At 50.5% G+C, this 18,183-nt stretch overlaps 1 protein-coding gene across 2 annotated transcripts in view; it reads left to right on the forward strand.

Annotated features, from left to right (window-relative positions):
- The window catches only part of Vill (villin like), a 26,670-nt gene continuing 8,487 nt past the window's right edge, over positions 1–18,183 (forward strand). For both annotated transcript variants that reach the window (XM_020182489.2, XM_074060025.1), the window contains exons 1-17: positions 1–114; positions 2,378–2,457; positions 2,948–5,268; positions 8,512–8,578; positions 8,725–8,799; positions 9,100–9,305; positions 10,567–10,675; positions 11,813–11,923; positions 12,228–12,427; positions 12,761–12,839; positions 12,930–13,028; positions 13,621–13,756; positions 14,010–14,110; positions 15,581–15,718; positions 15,827–15,985; positions 16,914–17,093; positions 17,691–17,836. In XM_020182489.2, coding sequence (XP_020038078.2) covers positions 5,192–5,268; positions 8,512–8,578; positions 8,725–8,799; positions 9,100–9,305; positions 10,567–10,675; positions 11,813–11,923; positions 12,228–12,427; positions 12,761–12,839; positions 12,930–13,028; positions 13,621–13,756; positions 14,010–14,110; positions 15,581–15,718; positions 15,827–15,985; positions 16,914–17,093; positions 17,691–17,836 — 1,883 coding nt within the window. In that variant the 5' untranslated portion in view covers positions 1–114; positions 2,378–2,457; positions 2,948–5,191. The remainder of the gene's footprint in view (positions 115–2,377; positions 2,458–2,947; positions 5,269–8,511; positions 8,579–8,724; positions 8,800–9,099; positions 9,306–10,566; positions 10,676–11,812; positions 11,924–12,227; positions 12,428–12,760; positions 12,840–12,929; positions 13,029–13,620; positions 13,757–14,009; positions 14,111–15,580; positions 15,719–15,826; positions 15,986–16,913; positions 17,094–17,690; positions 17,837–18,183) is intronic.

An 18,183-nucleotide genomic window follows, 5' to 3' on the forward strand; every position in this document is an offset into this window, starting at 1 on the left:
TGATAGCCACAAGCAAGAGATTATCCAATCATACACGAATTTGCCAGGTCCTGGATCTGCCTGCCATCTCTCCTGAGCCTGGACTCACAGGTCACAGGGTGGAGTGATTCTGAGGTAGGGTGGTTCTACCAGTGTCATCTCTCTCCCAGGGACCCAGCGAATCCTGAGGGAAGGGGCTGTAGAGAGGTTCTTGCCCCCTCCCCCCACTAAACTGTTGCACGGGATTATGTTTGGTGGGAGGTCTTGCCTAAACTGGGAGTTGAAGGGGTGTCAATCCCCCTGGCCTCTTGGAAGAGGAAATGTCACCAAAGTCACCTATGCATTGGGCACTAGAGCAGGGGCTGGAGCCCAACTCTGAAGACTCTTTGCTGTTCTACTTAACTTCCTTTGGGCCCTGCTTCAGGACAGAACCCTGCAACAGGCACACATATACATCCTACATGGCCAGGCAGAAGTCCCAGGAGCATTTCCAGAGCAACTGCAGTGCACCAGGCACCATAGTAGACACAGACAGGGCAGAGAACAAGGAGCAAGCCTCAGGGGTTTCACGTTCCAGCCAGAGACCCAGGCACTGAGCAGGGGTCAATCAATAAGGATTTTAGGTACTGAGATGAGGAGGGCGGGGATGCTTCAGCAAAGGCAGAGATGCTTGGTTGAGACCTAGATGCAGAAGAGGTGCAGGGAAGAAAGATCTGGAGAGGCCTCTGGGCAGGGAAATGGAAAGAAGAAACTTTGTAGGTAGAGCATAGTGAGCAATGAGGGATATGTCAGAAGATGCAGTCGAAGGGAGGTGCAAGCTCTGGAGTTCCATTCTAGCTTTAGTGTTGGAAGCTTTTGAGTGGGGCAAAGTAATCTGAAGATTAGGGTCTGAGATCTCCCTCTAGTTGGTCAAAATCATACAGGCCCAGACACGTGGCCTTTAATCCCAGCCACCTTGGAGACAGAGACAGGAAGATCACAAGTTAGAAGCCAGACAGGCAAAGGAAGCTGTGACACCCTTAAAAATAAAGGTAAAAAAGGGGCCAGAGGCATGGCTAAGGTGATAGAGTGCTTGCCCCAGATTCAATCCCCAGTACTACCACCCCCAAAAACAAACGTAGGATGGTAAAAAAAATTTTTTTTTGAGGCAGGGACTCACACAGTGTAACCCAGGCTGGCCCCAAACTTTCAATCTTCCTGCCTCAGCCTCCCAAGTCCTGGGGATTACAGGCATGGCCACCATACCAAGTTTAATTGTAAATTTTAAGTGTACAACTGGCTTTCCATATCTGTGGTTTCCACATCCATGGATTCAACCAACCTTGTATCAAAAATATTTGGGACATGTACAGACAATTTTCTTGTCATTATTCCCTAAAAAATAAAGTATAACAACAGTTTACATAGTGTTTACATTGTTTAGGTATAAGTAATCTAGAGGTGATTTAAAGTATATTGGGAGGATGTGTGCAAGTTATAAACAAATACTACTTTTTTGGTTTTGTGGTACTGGGATTTGAACTCAGGGTTTCACACTTCTTAGGCAGGCACTCTAAACACTTGAGTCACACCTCCAGCCCGTTTTGCTCTGATTATTTTAGTGATAGGGTCTCATTTTTTGGCCAGACCAGCCTGGACTGAAACCTCCTATTTAACACTTACACTGGGATGACAGGCATGTACCAGCATGCTCAGCTCTTTTCCACTGAGATGGAGTCACTCAAGAACAACTTCCTCCCCCGAGCTGGCCTGGAACTGTGATTCTCCCAATCTCATTCTCCTGTGTAGCTTGGGATGACCATCCCTTGGTACCCCTAGAAACACTGGCTCTGGATCCTCAGGGATGGTCAAAATCCATGGATGCTCAAGTCCCTTAAATAAAATGAAGTAGTAGCCTGGCGCTGGTGGCTCACACCTGCAATCCTAGCAACTTGGAAGGCTGAGATGGGGAGGATCGTGGCTCAATGGCAGCCTGGAAAAATAGTTCATAAGACCCCATCTCTTTACTTCATCCTTGAAACTTATCACCTACATTTTATGACTACTGCCCATTATTCTGGTGAAACCCCTTTCTTTGTTTATCTTGGGAAAGTTTGATATGTTGTTCTCCTTTTTGTGGTCCCTATCTCATCCCTTTAGATGTCTGCCCTTATAAATGTTTTATATTGTCTTCCTTATCTAGAAAGAGAAATTACTATGCCTCAGCACCTGTGTGCAAAACTGGTTTCCTCAGTTTCCCTAAATGTTTTGCTTTTAAGTATGCCTTCCTATCTCCTTTATTTGAAACAAAGTTACTTCTGCTATCCATCCCCTTACATCCCTAGAGTTATTTCTGCCATTTGTTCCTAGGGACATTTCTGCCATTTTATTTCCCCTTACACTTGTCCCCTTACACTAGGGAAAAGAGAACCGGAGACAACTTGGGGACTGAACAACCTGCTGGATGTTTGTTGAACATGTTCCTGAAGCTGGGTGCAGGTAGATCTGGGAGAGACCTGAGGTGGATGCAGCAGATGAAGTGATCACCAGTTCCATGAGGAGACTGAGGCTGGGGTGGGAGTGGGTGGCAGGAGAGTCACTACCATTTCATGGTGTTTTCAACCTTGGGTCTGGAACTTGGAAGGAAAATAGAAAAGAGAGAAGCGCTAAGGCCTGAGCTCTGTGCTCACTGACATTTACAGACTCCAAAGGAGTCAGATGAAGTAAGAAGGAGGGGAAGATGGTGACAGAACCAACCACTACTGGTGACCCAGGAATGCAGAACAGAGACAGAGTGACAGAGGAGGAGATATGAGGTGAGGAAGTGGGGACAAAAGGAGACAGGCAATAAGATATGCACAGGTAGAGCCAAACACACTAGCATACACAGAGAACTGCACACACTATCACACGCAGTCACACACTGAGACAGTGTGACACATGGGGACTAACCAACTGTCCTGTGACACAGGCCTTCCCTCACACACAGGGACCCAAGACTGCATCTGTTGAATACCTGGAATCCCAACACTCATGAAGCAGTGGCAGGAGGATCGAAACCAGCCTGGCTATAAGCAAGACCCTGTCTGAAAAAGAAGAGGAGAGGAGAAAGAAAAAACAGAAGAGAAGAAAAGAAAAGAAAATTATGGCACACTACTGGTCACAAACAAGCTCAAAGTTCTAGGGCCCCAACCCCTGTGACAGGGCTGGACACAGGGAAAGGGTCATGGGGGTGGTAGGCAGGCTTTAAGTGCATATCCTGGAAGGGGCTGGTTGTGGTAGCTGGCCTTGGCTGTGACTGAGGCTTTCAGCCAAAGGTATGGGAAGGTTGTGCCCTCGGAGTTTCTGGAAGGCTCTATTTCCAGCATTTCTGGGGCCCCACAATCAGAAGGAAAAGTAGAGGAAAGGCAAACTAAGGTGTGAGAGAGTTCTCTTCCTCTCCACGATGGGTATCAATGTTCTCTGGGGAAGGCTATGCTAGGCTGCCAACCCATACTGGGAGGTGGGGTTGCAAGAGTCAGGGAGATGCCTGGAAGGGGCCCTACCACCTTCCTCCATCTCCTAAAGTGATCTGGGTCTCACAGAACCTGATTCTACCACCCCCAGCCTTGGTTCTGCTTCCTCCTAAAGTTCATTGCAGTGTCCTGGCCCCTGAGTCTAGGGGGTACCTAAGTAGGACCCAAGGGGTCAGGGACCTGCCTGGGCTTCCAGAGAAGGACATCATCTTATATTCCATGCTCTACCTCATAACCCAGCCCAGACAGCCATCCCCTGCTTTCTCTGGCTGCTGGTACCCAGGAAGTGAGTCTGACAAATCATGGAAGGGGTTGGCTCCCAGACCTCTTGGTCAATATTTGTTGATTAACTAACTGATTAAATTTGAATGCCCAGCACTAAGAATTTGGGTGTGTCCTGCAGGGCGGGAGCTGGGATTGACTTACAGTAGGGAGGGGGAGCGGTGGGCAGGACCTGGTCCCTTGCCAGGCCCAGCACTACCCATAGGCAAGGTGAAGACACAGGAGCAGTTTCCAGCAGGTAGGCCTGGGCAGGAGGGAGCTTGGGGACCGGTGGAGAACAGAGGTGCTACTTGGAGCCCAGGGTGGAGGGCACGGAGTCCCAGGGTTCAGGGTGACACAGAGAGGCTGGCAGAATTAGGGGGGCAGCAAGCAGCCCAACAGGGGCCTTAACAAGGGCAGGGCAGCTGTGGCATGATAGCCTGGGGATAGGGGAGGGAGAAAGAAGTGGAAGATTTTGTGCATGGGTGGGGTCTCTGTCACCCCCAGAGCCAGTGTGCCTGAACCACTCCCCACTGGCATTTCCACCCCCTCCAGCATGCAGCACCCCTCCACCCCCTCTGGAAGTTAAGCAAAGAAACCTCAGAGCCTGCCTGCCAGTACCCTAGGAAGAAGGAAGGGTACATGGAAGAGAAGGGAGCATGGAAGGAGGGGATCTGGGGAAAGAGGGGGCATCCAGGGAAAGGAGGGGGTACTGAGAGGGAGACAGGCTTCTGGAGGAGGAAGGAAGCACCCTGGGGTACCCAGGGAGAAAATGGGAGGCCAGGGAGGGTGGAGTTGAGGGGGAGGGCTGGTGGAAAGGAACAAGGGGCTCTGGGGAGAGAAGGGAGAACAGAGGAGTGGAGCATCTGGAAGACTAAGGGCCCATTAAGTGGAAGGACAGGCCCTCAGGGAAGAGAAGGGAGCTTCCAGGACAGCAGAGAGGACACATGTGTGGGAGGGTTGAGGGCTAGAGGTAGTGCTCTGGGGAGGAAAGTGGGCATTAGGGGAGCAAGCACACACTTTTTGAGCATCCCTTCCCCCATCTCCGCCAGTGCCCAGTTGGAAGACAGTGGACACAGGCAACTTGGGGATGGGAGAGTCTGGTTCTTGATATCCTGACACCTTGCCTATCACCCTGGGGGTATAGCTACCCCCTGCTGAGGAAACCAGCCTTGTCCCGGCTTTCTGGCTGCTAGTTTGACTTTCCCATCCCACGTGGGGCTCTGGCTGCCACAGCCCTGAGGCCAGCCAGGAGTCTTCCTGGCCCACTGTTTTGCTGCTGCCTACTGCTACATGAGCTGTACCTCATAGTTTCTGCCTGTACCTGTAGTCATTGCCTGCCTAGGTCCCTGGTTGCCGTCACTGCCCCTGTTTCTGCCTGTCACTCGGTATCCTGCCTCAGGGTCGTCATCATATATCATTCAGTGTCTTCATGTTTCCTGTTGCTCCAGATCACCATGTCATGGCCACTGTGTCCGCTGTCACACATGTCATTTTCACACCAATGGGCCATCATTGGCTGCAACAGTTGTAGGTACAGATGACTCCTGTCCACATTTGGGCTCACTCAGTCCACATTTCATTCATCTGACAACTGTCTATTGAGACCCTGCTGGGCTCCAGGCAACTGGGATCCAGCAGTAAATAAGAGCACAAGAGAGAGAACCCATCAGCATGCTTAGTTTCCAAACCACAGGGTGTTAGGAGGTGCTGGTGCTATGATGAGTGAGAGCAGCTCTAATCCCTGGCAGGCCTGCCCTACTGATGGCCCCATCCCACAGCTTCCCTGCATGACTCAGCACTGGACCACCTTCCCTGCTTTTCTACTTTCCACTCCCCCTACTCCACTGTGAACCCAGCCCTCAAAGGGGCTTGGACAAAAAAGGAAGGAATGTGAGCCACTATGTGGTACTTGTGATTTTGTAATTCTGTGCTCTGAGTCTCTGTCTCACCTTATCCCCCACCCGCTACCAAACACCCCCCACCACCTCCATTCTCAAGGGCAGAGCCAAGGGTGTTCCTGCTATTGATAAGGCAGGGCTGGAGCAGTGGGAAGGAGAGGCCCTACCGCTACACAGAGTCACTGATTGAGAGACTCAGAAAAAAGTGACTTCTGGGTTTACTCAGGAAAGCAGCAGCAAAAAGAGAAAGTTGCAGCTGGCAGGATTTAGGTTAGATGTAGAAAGAACTTCCGTGCATGAAGAAATGACCAAAATTCCACTTCTGAAGGAGTGGTACCGAGAAGCCTCAGTTGAGAATGTGCTAGATCTGCCAGCCCTTCCTTCTCCAGATGCCTTTCATTCTGTGTCTTCCTCCCTCCGCACCCTCAGAACCACAGAGCACAAACTCAGACAAGCTAACCTGCTGTTTGCAGAACCTGCAGCTGCTTGTGAAACCTATAGGCACTGAGCTTTAGCCCTGTTTCCAGGATCTGTCAGGAGTGCTTGTGCCTTATTTGCCCAACCCAGTCAGGTCACCGGAGCCATCTCTGCTATAGAATGTGTCCCAGTCTTCAGAGTCTGTGTGCAGACTCTGTCCTGGGTTTGCAGAACTTTGACTTGCCTACATAGCCTGTTTTGTCCCAACCCTATGTCTGTTTTCAGAGTCAAGGTCTCTTTCAGCAGCTGTCCCTTTCCTATGTGTAAGGTTTGTTTTTATTGCAGACCCTGCCCTGAATGCTCAGCCATCCCTGGCTACAGACATTGTCTGGGGCTTTTGTCTGTTTCAGTACCTGTCCCTAGTAGCAAAACCTGTTCCCTTCACAGTAATCTCTCTCTCTCTCCAGACTGTCCCTCCAGACCATGTCCCTGAAGGCAGAGCCCCTTACTATTTCAGAACTGGCTTCTGTCTGTCCTCTGTGTACTGCCTGTGGCATTTTCAGGGACTTTATCCATTGTCACAGCCTGTCTGAATTTTTCTGGGTGGGTTTTGTTCCTAGGAAGAGATTATCACTGTTAGGGGACCTGTGTCTGTGGCTGGCATCGCCACAAGTGTTATTGGCAATCATTGTTTTCAGAAGATCTTGGTCATTGTGCTCCAAATGGAAGAATCCAAGCAGAACACGTGGATGTGATGAGGTAGAAAAGCTTTACTGAGGGAAGTGAGTCACTAGTTCTGCCAGGTGAGGGAAGGGAAGAAGAAGGGCTGGGGGTCTTTTCTTTTTTTTATACCACCTTGAACTTGGAAGTGGGGAGACAATACGTCATCACTTGGCTCCTCTTACCTATGGGCTGGGGAGAGGAGCCCTTAAACCAAGACAGGAAGCAGTCCCAAACTATCCCTAACCTAGCCTGTCACCACAGCTTGTCTGAATTTCTTTGGGTGGTTTGTTCCTATGAAGGGATTATCACCACTAGGAAGCACCTGGTCTTTCTATAGAGCACATAACTGTTCATACATGCTATTCCTAGTTCCATGTGTTCCTATCCCTGCTTACAGAGTCTTTACCTGTTTCCAAACTCACCTACTTCTTTTCTATAGAGCCTGGCCCTATTTGCCAGACCTGGGGCTCTCCACAGAAGCCAGCCCTGCTTCACAGTTTTGCCCATGTCTGGAGCAAATGTTCCTACACACAAAGCAGACATCTCTGCCACTCATTCAGCACTCCTGTCCCTGTCTGGAAAAGTTGTCATTGTTAACAGAGCCTGTCTGTCTGCAGAACCTATGTAGGCCATAAAGCCTCTCCCTGTCTGCAATGTCTCTGTACAAGACGTACATCTCTTTGCAGGGCTCACAATTGTTTTCTCCACCTGTTCCCATCTCCTTTTATGCAGGGTTTGAGTCTGTTTGCAGAGGCTGCCCTGCATACAGAGCCCAGCCATGTCTACAAGAGTCTGTTTCAAGAACCTGACTCTGCCTGGGAAGCCTTTCTCTGGCCAAAGATGTGCTGCCTGCTTGCAGACCCTTGCCCATCTATGCCCCCACATAGCTGCAGAATCTGCCCCTTCCACAAGGAGTGCTATCCCCCACTCAATTTTGCAAATCTCGTACATGCTGCAGAGCCTGGACTGTTTGCAGAGCCTTTGTCAGTGTTCTCAGTCTGCTTGTTTGCCCATCCGTCAAAACTTGTCTAGATAGTGCCTTATATGCTTTTCCAGGCTGGTTTTGTACACACAGATGATCCCTGGCTACATTTCCATCAAGAGGACATGAGCCTGTTGCAACCCTTTCTTTACTCTGGGGAAGCCATCCTGTTTGCAAATCCCTTTTCTATCTACATAGCCTGTCAGACTCTGCAGGTCCTGTGCCTGTTCCTAACTATGCCTGGAAGTTCTTTGGTCTATTTGCAGCTCTGTTCTTGAAGAACCTTGAGGGCAGGACCTGTCTCTGTCTACAGGATTAAGTCCGATTTCAAGAGTTTATCACTATTTGCAGTCTGTCCCTGACTGCTGACTCTTTGACTGACTGCATAATCTACCACTGTCTATAGTAGCTATTCTGGACCATAGATCCTGTGTCTACTTTTTTTTTAACTCCCTGTCTGCAGAGGTCATTGATGGCTTCAAAGCCTGCCCCTGGTCAGAGAATTCAGCCCAGTTTTAAGAGCTGCCCACAGACAAACCAGGTCACTGTTTGTTTGCAAAGCCTCTGTATGTCGGTCCAAAGTGCCTGTCCTGGGCTCCTGAATTTCCATGTCCACAGTGAAAGTACATTCTATGACAAAAATGCTTTGGAGAACTGCAGATGGGGAACCCAGAGTACGGGAGGCTTGGTGTTGACCTTCAGTCTGAGAACTCTGGCTCTCCTTCATGTCCTCCCTCATTCCTGTCTGGCGTAGGATGGACATCAACGAGGGCCTCCCAGCCATTGACAGCCATAGAGCTCTCCACATATGGATCATTGAGGTGAGGAGCACAATCAGACAGCAGGTGACACAGAAGGATGCACCAGCTTCTCCCATCCCCAACAGAGCTCCCTTTTCTACCCCATCCTGATGAGGGTCATGGGTACAGGAGGTATCCAAGTGGTCACTGGCACCCTCTTCTCTCAGAACCTGAGGATGATGCCAGTACCCGAGAGGGCTCATGGGAACTTCTTCGAAGAACACTGTTATGTCATCCTCCATGTGAGTCACCCTGGGAATCTGAGGGGGTGACACGGCCCAGTGCTAGGGAGACTGAGGCACAGACATAAGTTCTGCCCTGGGGAGAGGCAAATTGAGAGCCCCTCTATCACATTCCCATAGCACATCCCCACAGGGGCTGCTGCTTTGAGGTCTCTTAGTCCTTATTCCCCCTTCATGATCTCCTGCCCACCATCTCCTTGGGCATCCTCAGCCTTGCTCTCCACCATGGCCTTGGAGCTGAGTCCCTCCCTGCTTCCAGCTCCTCTGCCCACTCCTGCACTACATACACAAATATCTTAGGTCCCCCAGAGCCCATTGGCCTCACAAGGAATATCCAGTGACCTGCACTACTGGATTGGGAAGGAGGCAGGTGTGGAGGCTCAGGGTGCTGCAGTCACCTTCATGCAGCGCTTCCGGGAGGCACTAGGTTACCAGACTGTGCAGCATCGCGAGGTGCAGAACCACGAATCAGACTGTTTCCACAGCTACTTCCACCCTGGAGTCATGTGAGTGCCAGGTGGGGTGGGGCACAGATGGAGAGGACAGAACAGTGGGGATGGTGCTTAATCTGAGCAACCTTGGGATGACTATGACTAGCCCTTATTTGCTGAATGATGTGTGTGTGTGTGTGTGTGTGACAGTTTTCAACTTTGTTAAGATACAACTCACCTACTCACTTAAAAAAAGTACAAAGTTCAGTGATTTTTAACAGGCTTACACAGCCATCACCACAATCAATTTTAAAACACTTCATTACCATAAAAAGAAGCCCCATTCCTTTTTAGTCACTCTCTATTAACTTCCAACACCTCTTCTCCCCTCCTAGGCAAACACTAGTCAGTCTACTTTCTGTATATACCTTTGCCTATTCTGAACTTTTTCCATAAATGGAACCATACAGTGAGTGGTCTTTGGTGACTGGCTTTTATCATTTAACATTCTGTTTTCAAGGTTCACACATGTTGTAGCATGCATTATTACTTGGTTTCTTTTTGTGGCTAAATAATATTCCATTGTATGACTGTATATTTTTTATTAATTGATTCATCACTTAAGGGACATTTGCATTATTTCCACTTTTGGCTGTTATGGCTATCACTGCTATGAATATTTTCATATCAGTTTATGTGAAGGCACATGTTTTCATTTCTTCTGGGTGTGTACCCAGGAGTGGACATCACTGTTGTTTAGAGTTTGCTTTTATGTTTCCATGCTAGTAAAAAATATGTCTTTTGTTGTAAATTTCTTCAAATGTTTTCAAATTAATGATTGCAATATATTTATGTTGAGCATAGGAATTGCCAGTATTCAACCAATTCTATTTTATACAGTTGGGCCAAATATTTCCATATAGTACAGACATGAGCACATGCACATAAATATTTATGCATAAGCAGAAACACACACTACTCCCTAAGTGTGTCCACCTTTAGATGGGCACACCCATACACATGCATTAGTGTTCATGTACCCCACACATATATGCTGTTGCTCACTTCTATGTACTCACATCTAGACTCACAAGGATAAACAAATGCACCCTAAACCCCCAGATGTATACAGGTGTATGTATATGTGCTTTTGTCTACAAATGCACATTCCTGCCTTGTATACCCATGTACTTACACATGCATGTGCTCACATTTACTCAAACACATTAAAAGGGCACATGGTATCCTCCATGTGTGCACATGTGTGTGCTCACACCTGTACCCATTCCTGTATGTGGCATTTGTGTTCCTGCATGAGACTGCGTTCCCTCCTCAGCTACAGGAAGGGAGGCCTACCCTCTGATCTTAAGCATGTGGAGACCAGCATGTACGACCTTCAGCGACTGCTGCACATCAAAGCGAGAAAGCACATATCCGCCACTGAGGTGAGGGTCTCCAGGGATGCTGCTTGATCTGTGGACTGAGCTTGGTCTGAGAGTGCAGAAGCAAAAGGAGGTGTGAAAGTTGGTGGGTAGTGTGGGGAACAATGACCTGCAGCATTTCCAGATAGCCTATCTTGAATCCTTATTCAGGATTCAAGACAGAAGGCAGAAGTGGGCTGAAAAGCCCACCTTTGTTTCCTCATCTGTCTCATAAGCACATTAAGAACTTGAGCAGGCAGGTTAGAAAAGGTGTGTACCTGGTCTTTGTAAGCAGCCCAATGGGAGGTAGCACATTTGGGGAGGTGGTGACCAGCCTCCACTCTCTCACACACACTGTCTCTCCCTGTCTTCCTCAGATGGTACTCTAGTCCATATAGTATCCTGTGCAAATTAGTACAGAGTGCCCTTTACTTGCATCTGACAGGAAATTAACAGATGACACTTATCTCGTTAGAGCCAGGGCATTTTTTTGCTATCTGGCTGGAATTTGGACATTCATGTATACATGTCAGTTGTACATGTTACAGTCTACATAGTATGTGGCAGCCCTGTGACACACAGACAGTTTCACACAGGCCCTGCTTTGTCACCCACAGATCCAGGGACCATATATATCCTTGGTCATGCAGAGTGCACCATGCATCCCTAGCGTAATTAAAAGAGCACTATAAAGAATGTCCCTTTTTATCCTCAAAAGTGTCTGTTTGGATGATAACTATCCTTATCCATATGTACACACTATCCCCACAGAGGCACACATACCATATTACCATGAGCACACACGCTTGTTCATACTTCATGTGTCCCCACATATGCACACGTGCATGTACATACACTGATAAACAGGTACATATGTCTCACTTGTATACTTGTGTACATGTACACGTGTACAGCTACAGGCATGCATGGAGTGAAAGGTGTCATGATAGATCATGTATGCCCTGTGGAAGGTCACATATGGTTACGCAGATGCAGGCCTGCACATCATGACAGGTAGTATCATAGTCACACTTATACACATACACACACAGCTGCACACAGCTTTATACATACAAGTGACACACCCTAACTATGCTCCCTGCTGGCTGGGTCCTGGTAGTCTAACCTTGTTTTCTTCTATGTCTCTTCTGCCTCTGGCAGGTGGAGCTATCCTGGAAAAGCTTTAATAAAGGTGACATCTTCCTGTTGGACCTAGGCAAGGTGATGATCCAGTGGAATGGGCCCAACACAAGCATTTCTGAGAAGTCACGGGTCAGTGTCTGCCCTAGGAACTGGAGGTTGCAGGGCCTGGGGAAGGGGTGGTCCTCCAGATGCCATCCAATAGGTGAGCTGAGCTTTCTATCTCAACCTGAGAAGCATGTGCTAGTTATAAGCTGAGTTCAGACCTGCACTGGTGGTGGCCCCATGAACTCCAGGATGAAGGAACACCAGCTTTCCTCTTCTCCCAACCCCTGCCTCTCACAGCTGAACAGTGGCAGGAATGACCTGGGCTGAGCTGTGTGTGGAGTAATGAAACACTCCAAGGAAACCCTGACTACCACATCCTCTCCTGCAGGGACTGACCCTGACTTGCAGCCTCCGGGACAAGGAACGTGGAGGTCGTGCACAGATTGGTGTGGTAGAGGGTGAGGTTGAAGCCCCAGGCCTCATGCAGATCATGGAGGCTATGCTGGGCCGCAGAGTGGGCAGCCTGCGTGCTGCCATGCCCAAGAACAGTATTAACCAGTGGCAGAAGGCTAATATCCGTCTCTACCAGTGAGCAGAACTGGGGGAGGGCAGGGTGGATGGGACTGTCCATGACTGCTTATCCATCATTACTGCAATAACACAACATCTCTAGAGAGCCCTTGGGTCCTACCTGTACCCTTGCATGATGTGTGGCAGTATTGCCAAGAAACCCATTGTGTAGGAGGCCCTGTGAAGGTCAAGGAGCTGGCTAAATCCCCAGAGCAAGGCTGAAATCACATCAGGGCCACAACTCAGGCTGCCACACCCCTGCCTCCTGGCTCTAGAGAAGTGAGCTAAAGGGAGCTGGGGCCGGGCCAGGGAATGGCTGGGCTGCCCATTTCTGGATACCTGTCCCCCCAGTGTCTATGAGAAGGGCAAGGATCTGGTGCTCCAGGAATTGACAACCCGCCCACTGACCCAGGACCTACTGCAGGAGGAGGTAAGACCTGGTCCAGCACCCTATCCATCCCTTCCTTACCCCCTAGTCCAGTCTGCACCACCTACTGAGCAATCCCACCCATGCTCCTAGGATTGCTACCTCCTGGACCAGGGTGGCTTCAAGATCTACATATGGCAGGGACACATGTACAGACTCCAAGAGAAAAAGGCTGCCTTCAGCAGGGCTATGGTGAGGCCCTGTGTCTGGGAGGGACACCACACTGCAGGCTCAGGAGGCAGCCTGCCCTGAAATCTGGTAGGGACACCTGCCCTAGTGTCTAAGGGAGGACACCTCCACCAGGTTTACATTTGGTAATATTCACGTTCTGGGGTTTCAAAGGGGAAGGAGCCCTGTCCTGGGGTCAGAAAGAGGGTGCATTCTGCCCCGGGAGCCCTGACTGAGAGAGATGAGGCATATCTAAAAGACCACGTGCATTAAGGGAACAGTAGCTCTGCCTTGAAGTCTGGGGAGCTTCCTGCGCTGTGAGCCCCATCCGTCCCGGTGGGGGAGGGCAGGGAACGGGCAGAAGAGTCCCTGCTCAAGGCCTATGGGGGTTGTCATGGCCAGCCCTTCCCCGTGCTCAGACTAAGGGGACTCTGGCCGTCCTCAGGGACTCAGAGAAATGGGTAGTAACAGAGTCGACTCATTAAATGGGTCAGGAGCTTGGTTAATTATCGCTTCTCGGGGCCCGGCTGTCCCAGAAGCCTGAAGGGGAGTTCCCGGGCGGTGGAGCGCAGCAGAGGGCCCCGGAGCCGCAGACCTGACAGAGCCCCTGCCCCAGGGCTTCATCCAGGCCAAGGGCTACCCGACCCACACCCCCGTGGAGGTGGTGGACGACGGCGCCGAGTCGGCCGCGTTCAAGCAGCTCTTCCAGACGTGGTCCAATAAGCCGGGCAAGAAAAATCTCGGCGGTACTGGTGAGCTCAGCGGGGCCTAGTGGCGCAGGGCCTGGCAGGAAAAAGTTTGGCGGGGGCGGGGCCTGACCGGAGGGGGCGGGGCCTGGCCAGGAAAAGTCCCCCCCCTCCTTTCCCCCTCTCTACCCTTCCCCTCCCCCCTTTCCCTGTCCCTCCAATGTGACTTGAGCCAGGCAAGACCGGCCCTTGACCGGATGGGTGAGGAGTGGGTGGGGCAGGGCTGGCAGAGGTCGCTGACACTCTACCACATCTTTAGGTGAATTGACTCAGGTAAAGCTGGATGTGGGCAAGCTGCACAGTCAGCCTGAGCTAGCGGCCCAGCTCAGGATGGTGGATGAAGGTTCCGGGAAGGTGGAGGTGAGGGGCGCTGACTTAGCTGGGGGAGACGCACATACAGGGGTGGGCTTTGCCTACAAGGAAAAGGTCTGACTGCTCTGTAAAATGACTGAGGACAGGTAGTGCACACCCTCGCATAATCAGGAACACGAGCATACATGAAACACTCCCCAACAGGTGGCTCATACACAAGCATGTGTACGCAGGCCAGTCACTCACATAACACTCAGACACACCGCACAGTAGCACTTGGACACTTAACTGTGCCCTGTTACCATGTATGACAAGCCCATATATGTGATAACACAGATACGTACACCATGTAATTGTAGTCATAGTCAGGTGCTCAACAGCTGCAAGAAATGATACAAACTCTACATCACACAGCTACACACAACTATCAACCCACAGGGACACACTAGCACAGCTGCACAGCGATGCAGAAACTATCTCAGTCCCCCACATCCAGCTCCCATACACAATCATGAGCTATCAACCCCTCACTGGCCTCGGGCCAGTGTTCTGGGAGCTGCAGTGTCGGAGGCCATTCCACGCCCATATAGTGCAGATGACTTACTGGCCAACTCTTAGAAAAACCCTTAATTCTCTCAGGCCTCGTTTTTTAAATTCATAAAATGGGGGCAGAAACTGTAGTCCCATCTAGCCCCAGAGCTGATGTGGGGATGCTGTGAAATTACAGGAACAAGACTGCTGGGCCTATGTGAGGGGTCCAAGTTCTTGAGGTACGTTGAGGTCAGAGAAAATACAAAGTTCCTCCTCCATTTGCCTTATTACGGGTGGACAGAAGCCAAGAGTGGGAAGAGAAGAGAGACGGGGAGGAGAAAGGGCTAGTGGGAAAGGAAGAGGAAAAGCAGAGCAAGAAGAAAACAGAGGGATGGGTGGATAAGCAGACTTGGAAAGGTGGGGAGCAGGGAGGAGTCAGAGTAAACCCAGTGAGAAATGGAAGCACAGGGAGAGGAGAAAGGGGGTTAGGAAAAGGTTCCAGCAAGCAGAGAGACAGATTTGTTTTGTTTTAATGACACTTGAAAGAAAAAAAGGAAATTTTCCCCAGCACTCCTTCCAGCCTCACTTCTGCTGCCCTGGCCTGAGCAGTGAGCAGCCATGTGGGGATTTGTCTGTTCCTAACCAAGGCTGAGGCTGGTGGGTTGAGACTGGAAGTGAGTATGGGGCAGGAGCTAGCTCCATCTTGCAGATTCTAGAATGCTTGCCACTTATTTACCCAAGTACTATATTCAAACTGAGCGTCCTGGTTGAAAGGCCAGGACAGGTATGGTGGGTACCATGAAGAAAAGAGTCATCTGCAGACCCAGCATGAACCATGGGGTGGGGGACACAGAGCTGGGAAGAGCCCTTTGCCTGCATAGATGAGGAATGTCTTGGAGGCCAAGGAAAAATTTTTGGCTGGGTGCAGGTGGAAAGACTTGTTCAGGTAGAGGAGCAACCTGTGCCCATTGGTCCCCTACTCCTCAGGTGTGGTGCATCCAGGACTTATGCAGGCAGCCCATGGATCCCAAACATCACGGACACTTGTGTTCGGACAAATGTTATCTCATCCTCTACACATACAAGAAGCTGGGCTGCATACAGTACATCCTGTACCTATGGCAGGTGCACCAGTCTGAAGGGGGTGGCACACACCTGAAGCCCTAGAACTGGGATCTCAGAATGGGTTATGAGATATGTACCAGGCCATTGCTGTCCCCTTTCCTGATGCAGGGCCAACAAGCCACTACAGATGAGATCAAGGCCCTGAACTGCCACGCTGAGGAGCTGGACCTCATGTACCAGGGAGCCCTGGTGCAGGAGTATGTGACCATGGGCAGAGAGCCCCCCCACTTCCTTGCCATATTTCAGGGCCAGCTGGTGGTCTTCCAGGTAGGGTCCACTGTGTTAGGCAGGTTTTGTGTTGCTGTGACAAATTCCTGACATAAACAACTTAGAGGAGGAAGGATTTATATTAGCTCATGGTTTCATGAGTAATAGTCCACAGTCCTTGGATCTGTTGATTCTGGGCCCAGATGAGGCAGAAAATCATGGTGGCAGGAGCTTGAGACAGAGGAGGCTGCTCATCTCATGGTGGACAGGAAGCAGAGAGCAAGGAAGGGACTGAGAACCAGGTGTAATCTTCTAAGGACATGCCCCGTTGACTTCCTTCCTCCAGCTAGGCCCCACCTCCTAAAGGTTTCCACCACCTCTCAAAATACCATCACCATCTGGGGACCAAGCATCAACACATGAGACTGTGGGGGACATTTCATATTCAAACCATGACAACCACCTTGCTACTATGGTGGCAGCCTTACCAGTCCTCCATGTGCCTGTGGCCTTTGTATCCACTTGATAAGCACCTCCTCTTTGGGCCTAGGGCTCTGCTTACCAGCCACTAGTTCCCTTAGGGCTGGTCCAAGGTCCAGGAATGCTCAGGGTGACCCCCCACTCCCCGACACACACATACACACACCTGAGTTTTTTCCCTTGGTCCTAGAGCTAGACACAAAGCATGAGCATGAGGTGAGGATGTTGAATCAGAAGGGAGCCAGGACCTTGCCTATGGGGCTACATTCAGGCAAAGCTGGTCCCATGCTCTTCCTTCCCGGCCTATGCACCAAACTCTCAAAGATGGGGTGAGGGGTCCATTTTGAAAGAGATGCTTTCCTATACTCAGCTGACAAGATCCCCACACTCCACATTCAGAGGGTCCAGAACACTGATTGGTGGAGTCCTAAGGCAGTTTGTCCCTCACTGGGATAGCGAGATGGCCCTCAGAGCCCTTGCCTCAGCCTGAGGCCCAGCCCTCTTCTAGGGGAGCACTGGAAACAATGAGAGGGGGAAGCCAGCAGCTAGCATAAGGCTCTTCCACATACAAGGTACCAACAGCCAAAACACCAAGTCCATGGAGGTGCCAGCCCGAGCCTCATCCCTTAACTCCAGTGATGTCTTCTTGCTGGTCACAGCCAGTGTCTGCTACCTCTGGTTTGGAAAGGTACCCACAGCACTAGCCACTTGAGTCACACCCAGGGACAGTGGTGCTAGGCCAGGCTGGGTCCCCTCCATAGGCAATGCAGACTTTGAGTCCAATCAAAGATAGGACAATGGGGGACGAGGGTGAGGGAAGGGTAGGCACAGTGTCCCTGCTGGAACCTGGGGGAAGTTACAAAGTGACAGTGAACTGGAAGTCCATGGATCAGAATCAGCCTTGGTCCAAGCTGCCTCCCCACCTTCTTGCCTTCAGTAGGGGACATGTCCATCACCAAGTCTTTTGGAGAAAGCAGGTCCTATTCTAGTTTGCTGGAGTTTTCTCTGATCTTCAACATGAATCATGAATGATCCCCCCACCCCGCTGCCCCATGCCTGGAGATCCTCCATGCTCTGGACCTGGAGAGTCCCAGATCCTGAGACTCTGAACAGCTGGGGAAACTGAGGCCTGGAGGGGAAGGAAGAGAGCTCCCATGTGTGCATTGCCATCAGCTCTGAACGCTCATGGCTCAGACCCAGGTCCTCATGGCCCCAGTGAATGGGACATGGGACTGGAGGTGAAACCCATTCCCTGTAGGCTTTGACCCAACTCTGTGCTTGCCAGTGCTGTAACGGGGACCAGCGTGAGATGGCTCGGAGGATGGTTACTGTCATCTCGGAGAATAACAAGGAAACAGCGCTGGAGGGTCAGGAGCCTCGCAACTTCTGGGAGGCTCTTGGAGGCTGGGCCCCCTACCCCAGCAATAAGAGGTAACAAGGTTGGGAGGAGAGCATTCTTACCAAGGAGGAACTGAGGCCTACAGAAGGTGGGTGACTAAGTAAAGGTCACACAGATTGCTGGAGAGATAAGACTAGAACTGAGGACCCTCATCTCTTCACCCCCAATGACTCAGGAGCAAAGCCCACCCTTCAGTCCCTGGCCCTGGGCAACCAGGATCAGGAAAATGCATGAGAACTGGGTCAGTGGCGCCCTCTGGTGCCAGAATCCACTCCTTGCATTATCACTGCCCTGGACAAACTGAAAAGCACCATTCCCCATATGTGGACAGGGGAATGTGTACGAGTAGTAAGGAAGGGGAAAGTGAAGATGCAAGGGA

The sequence above is a fragment of the Castor canadensis genome, chromosome 17, assembly GCF_047511655.1.
Source record: "Castor canadensis chromosome 17, mCasCan1.hap1v2, whole genome shotgun sequence".
Lineage (NCBI taxonomy): Eukaryota > Metazoa > Chordata > Mammalia > Rodentia > Castoridae > Castor > Castor canadensis.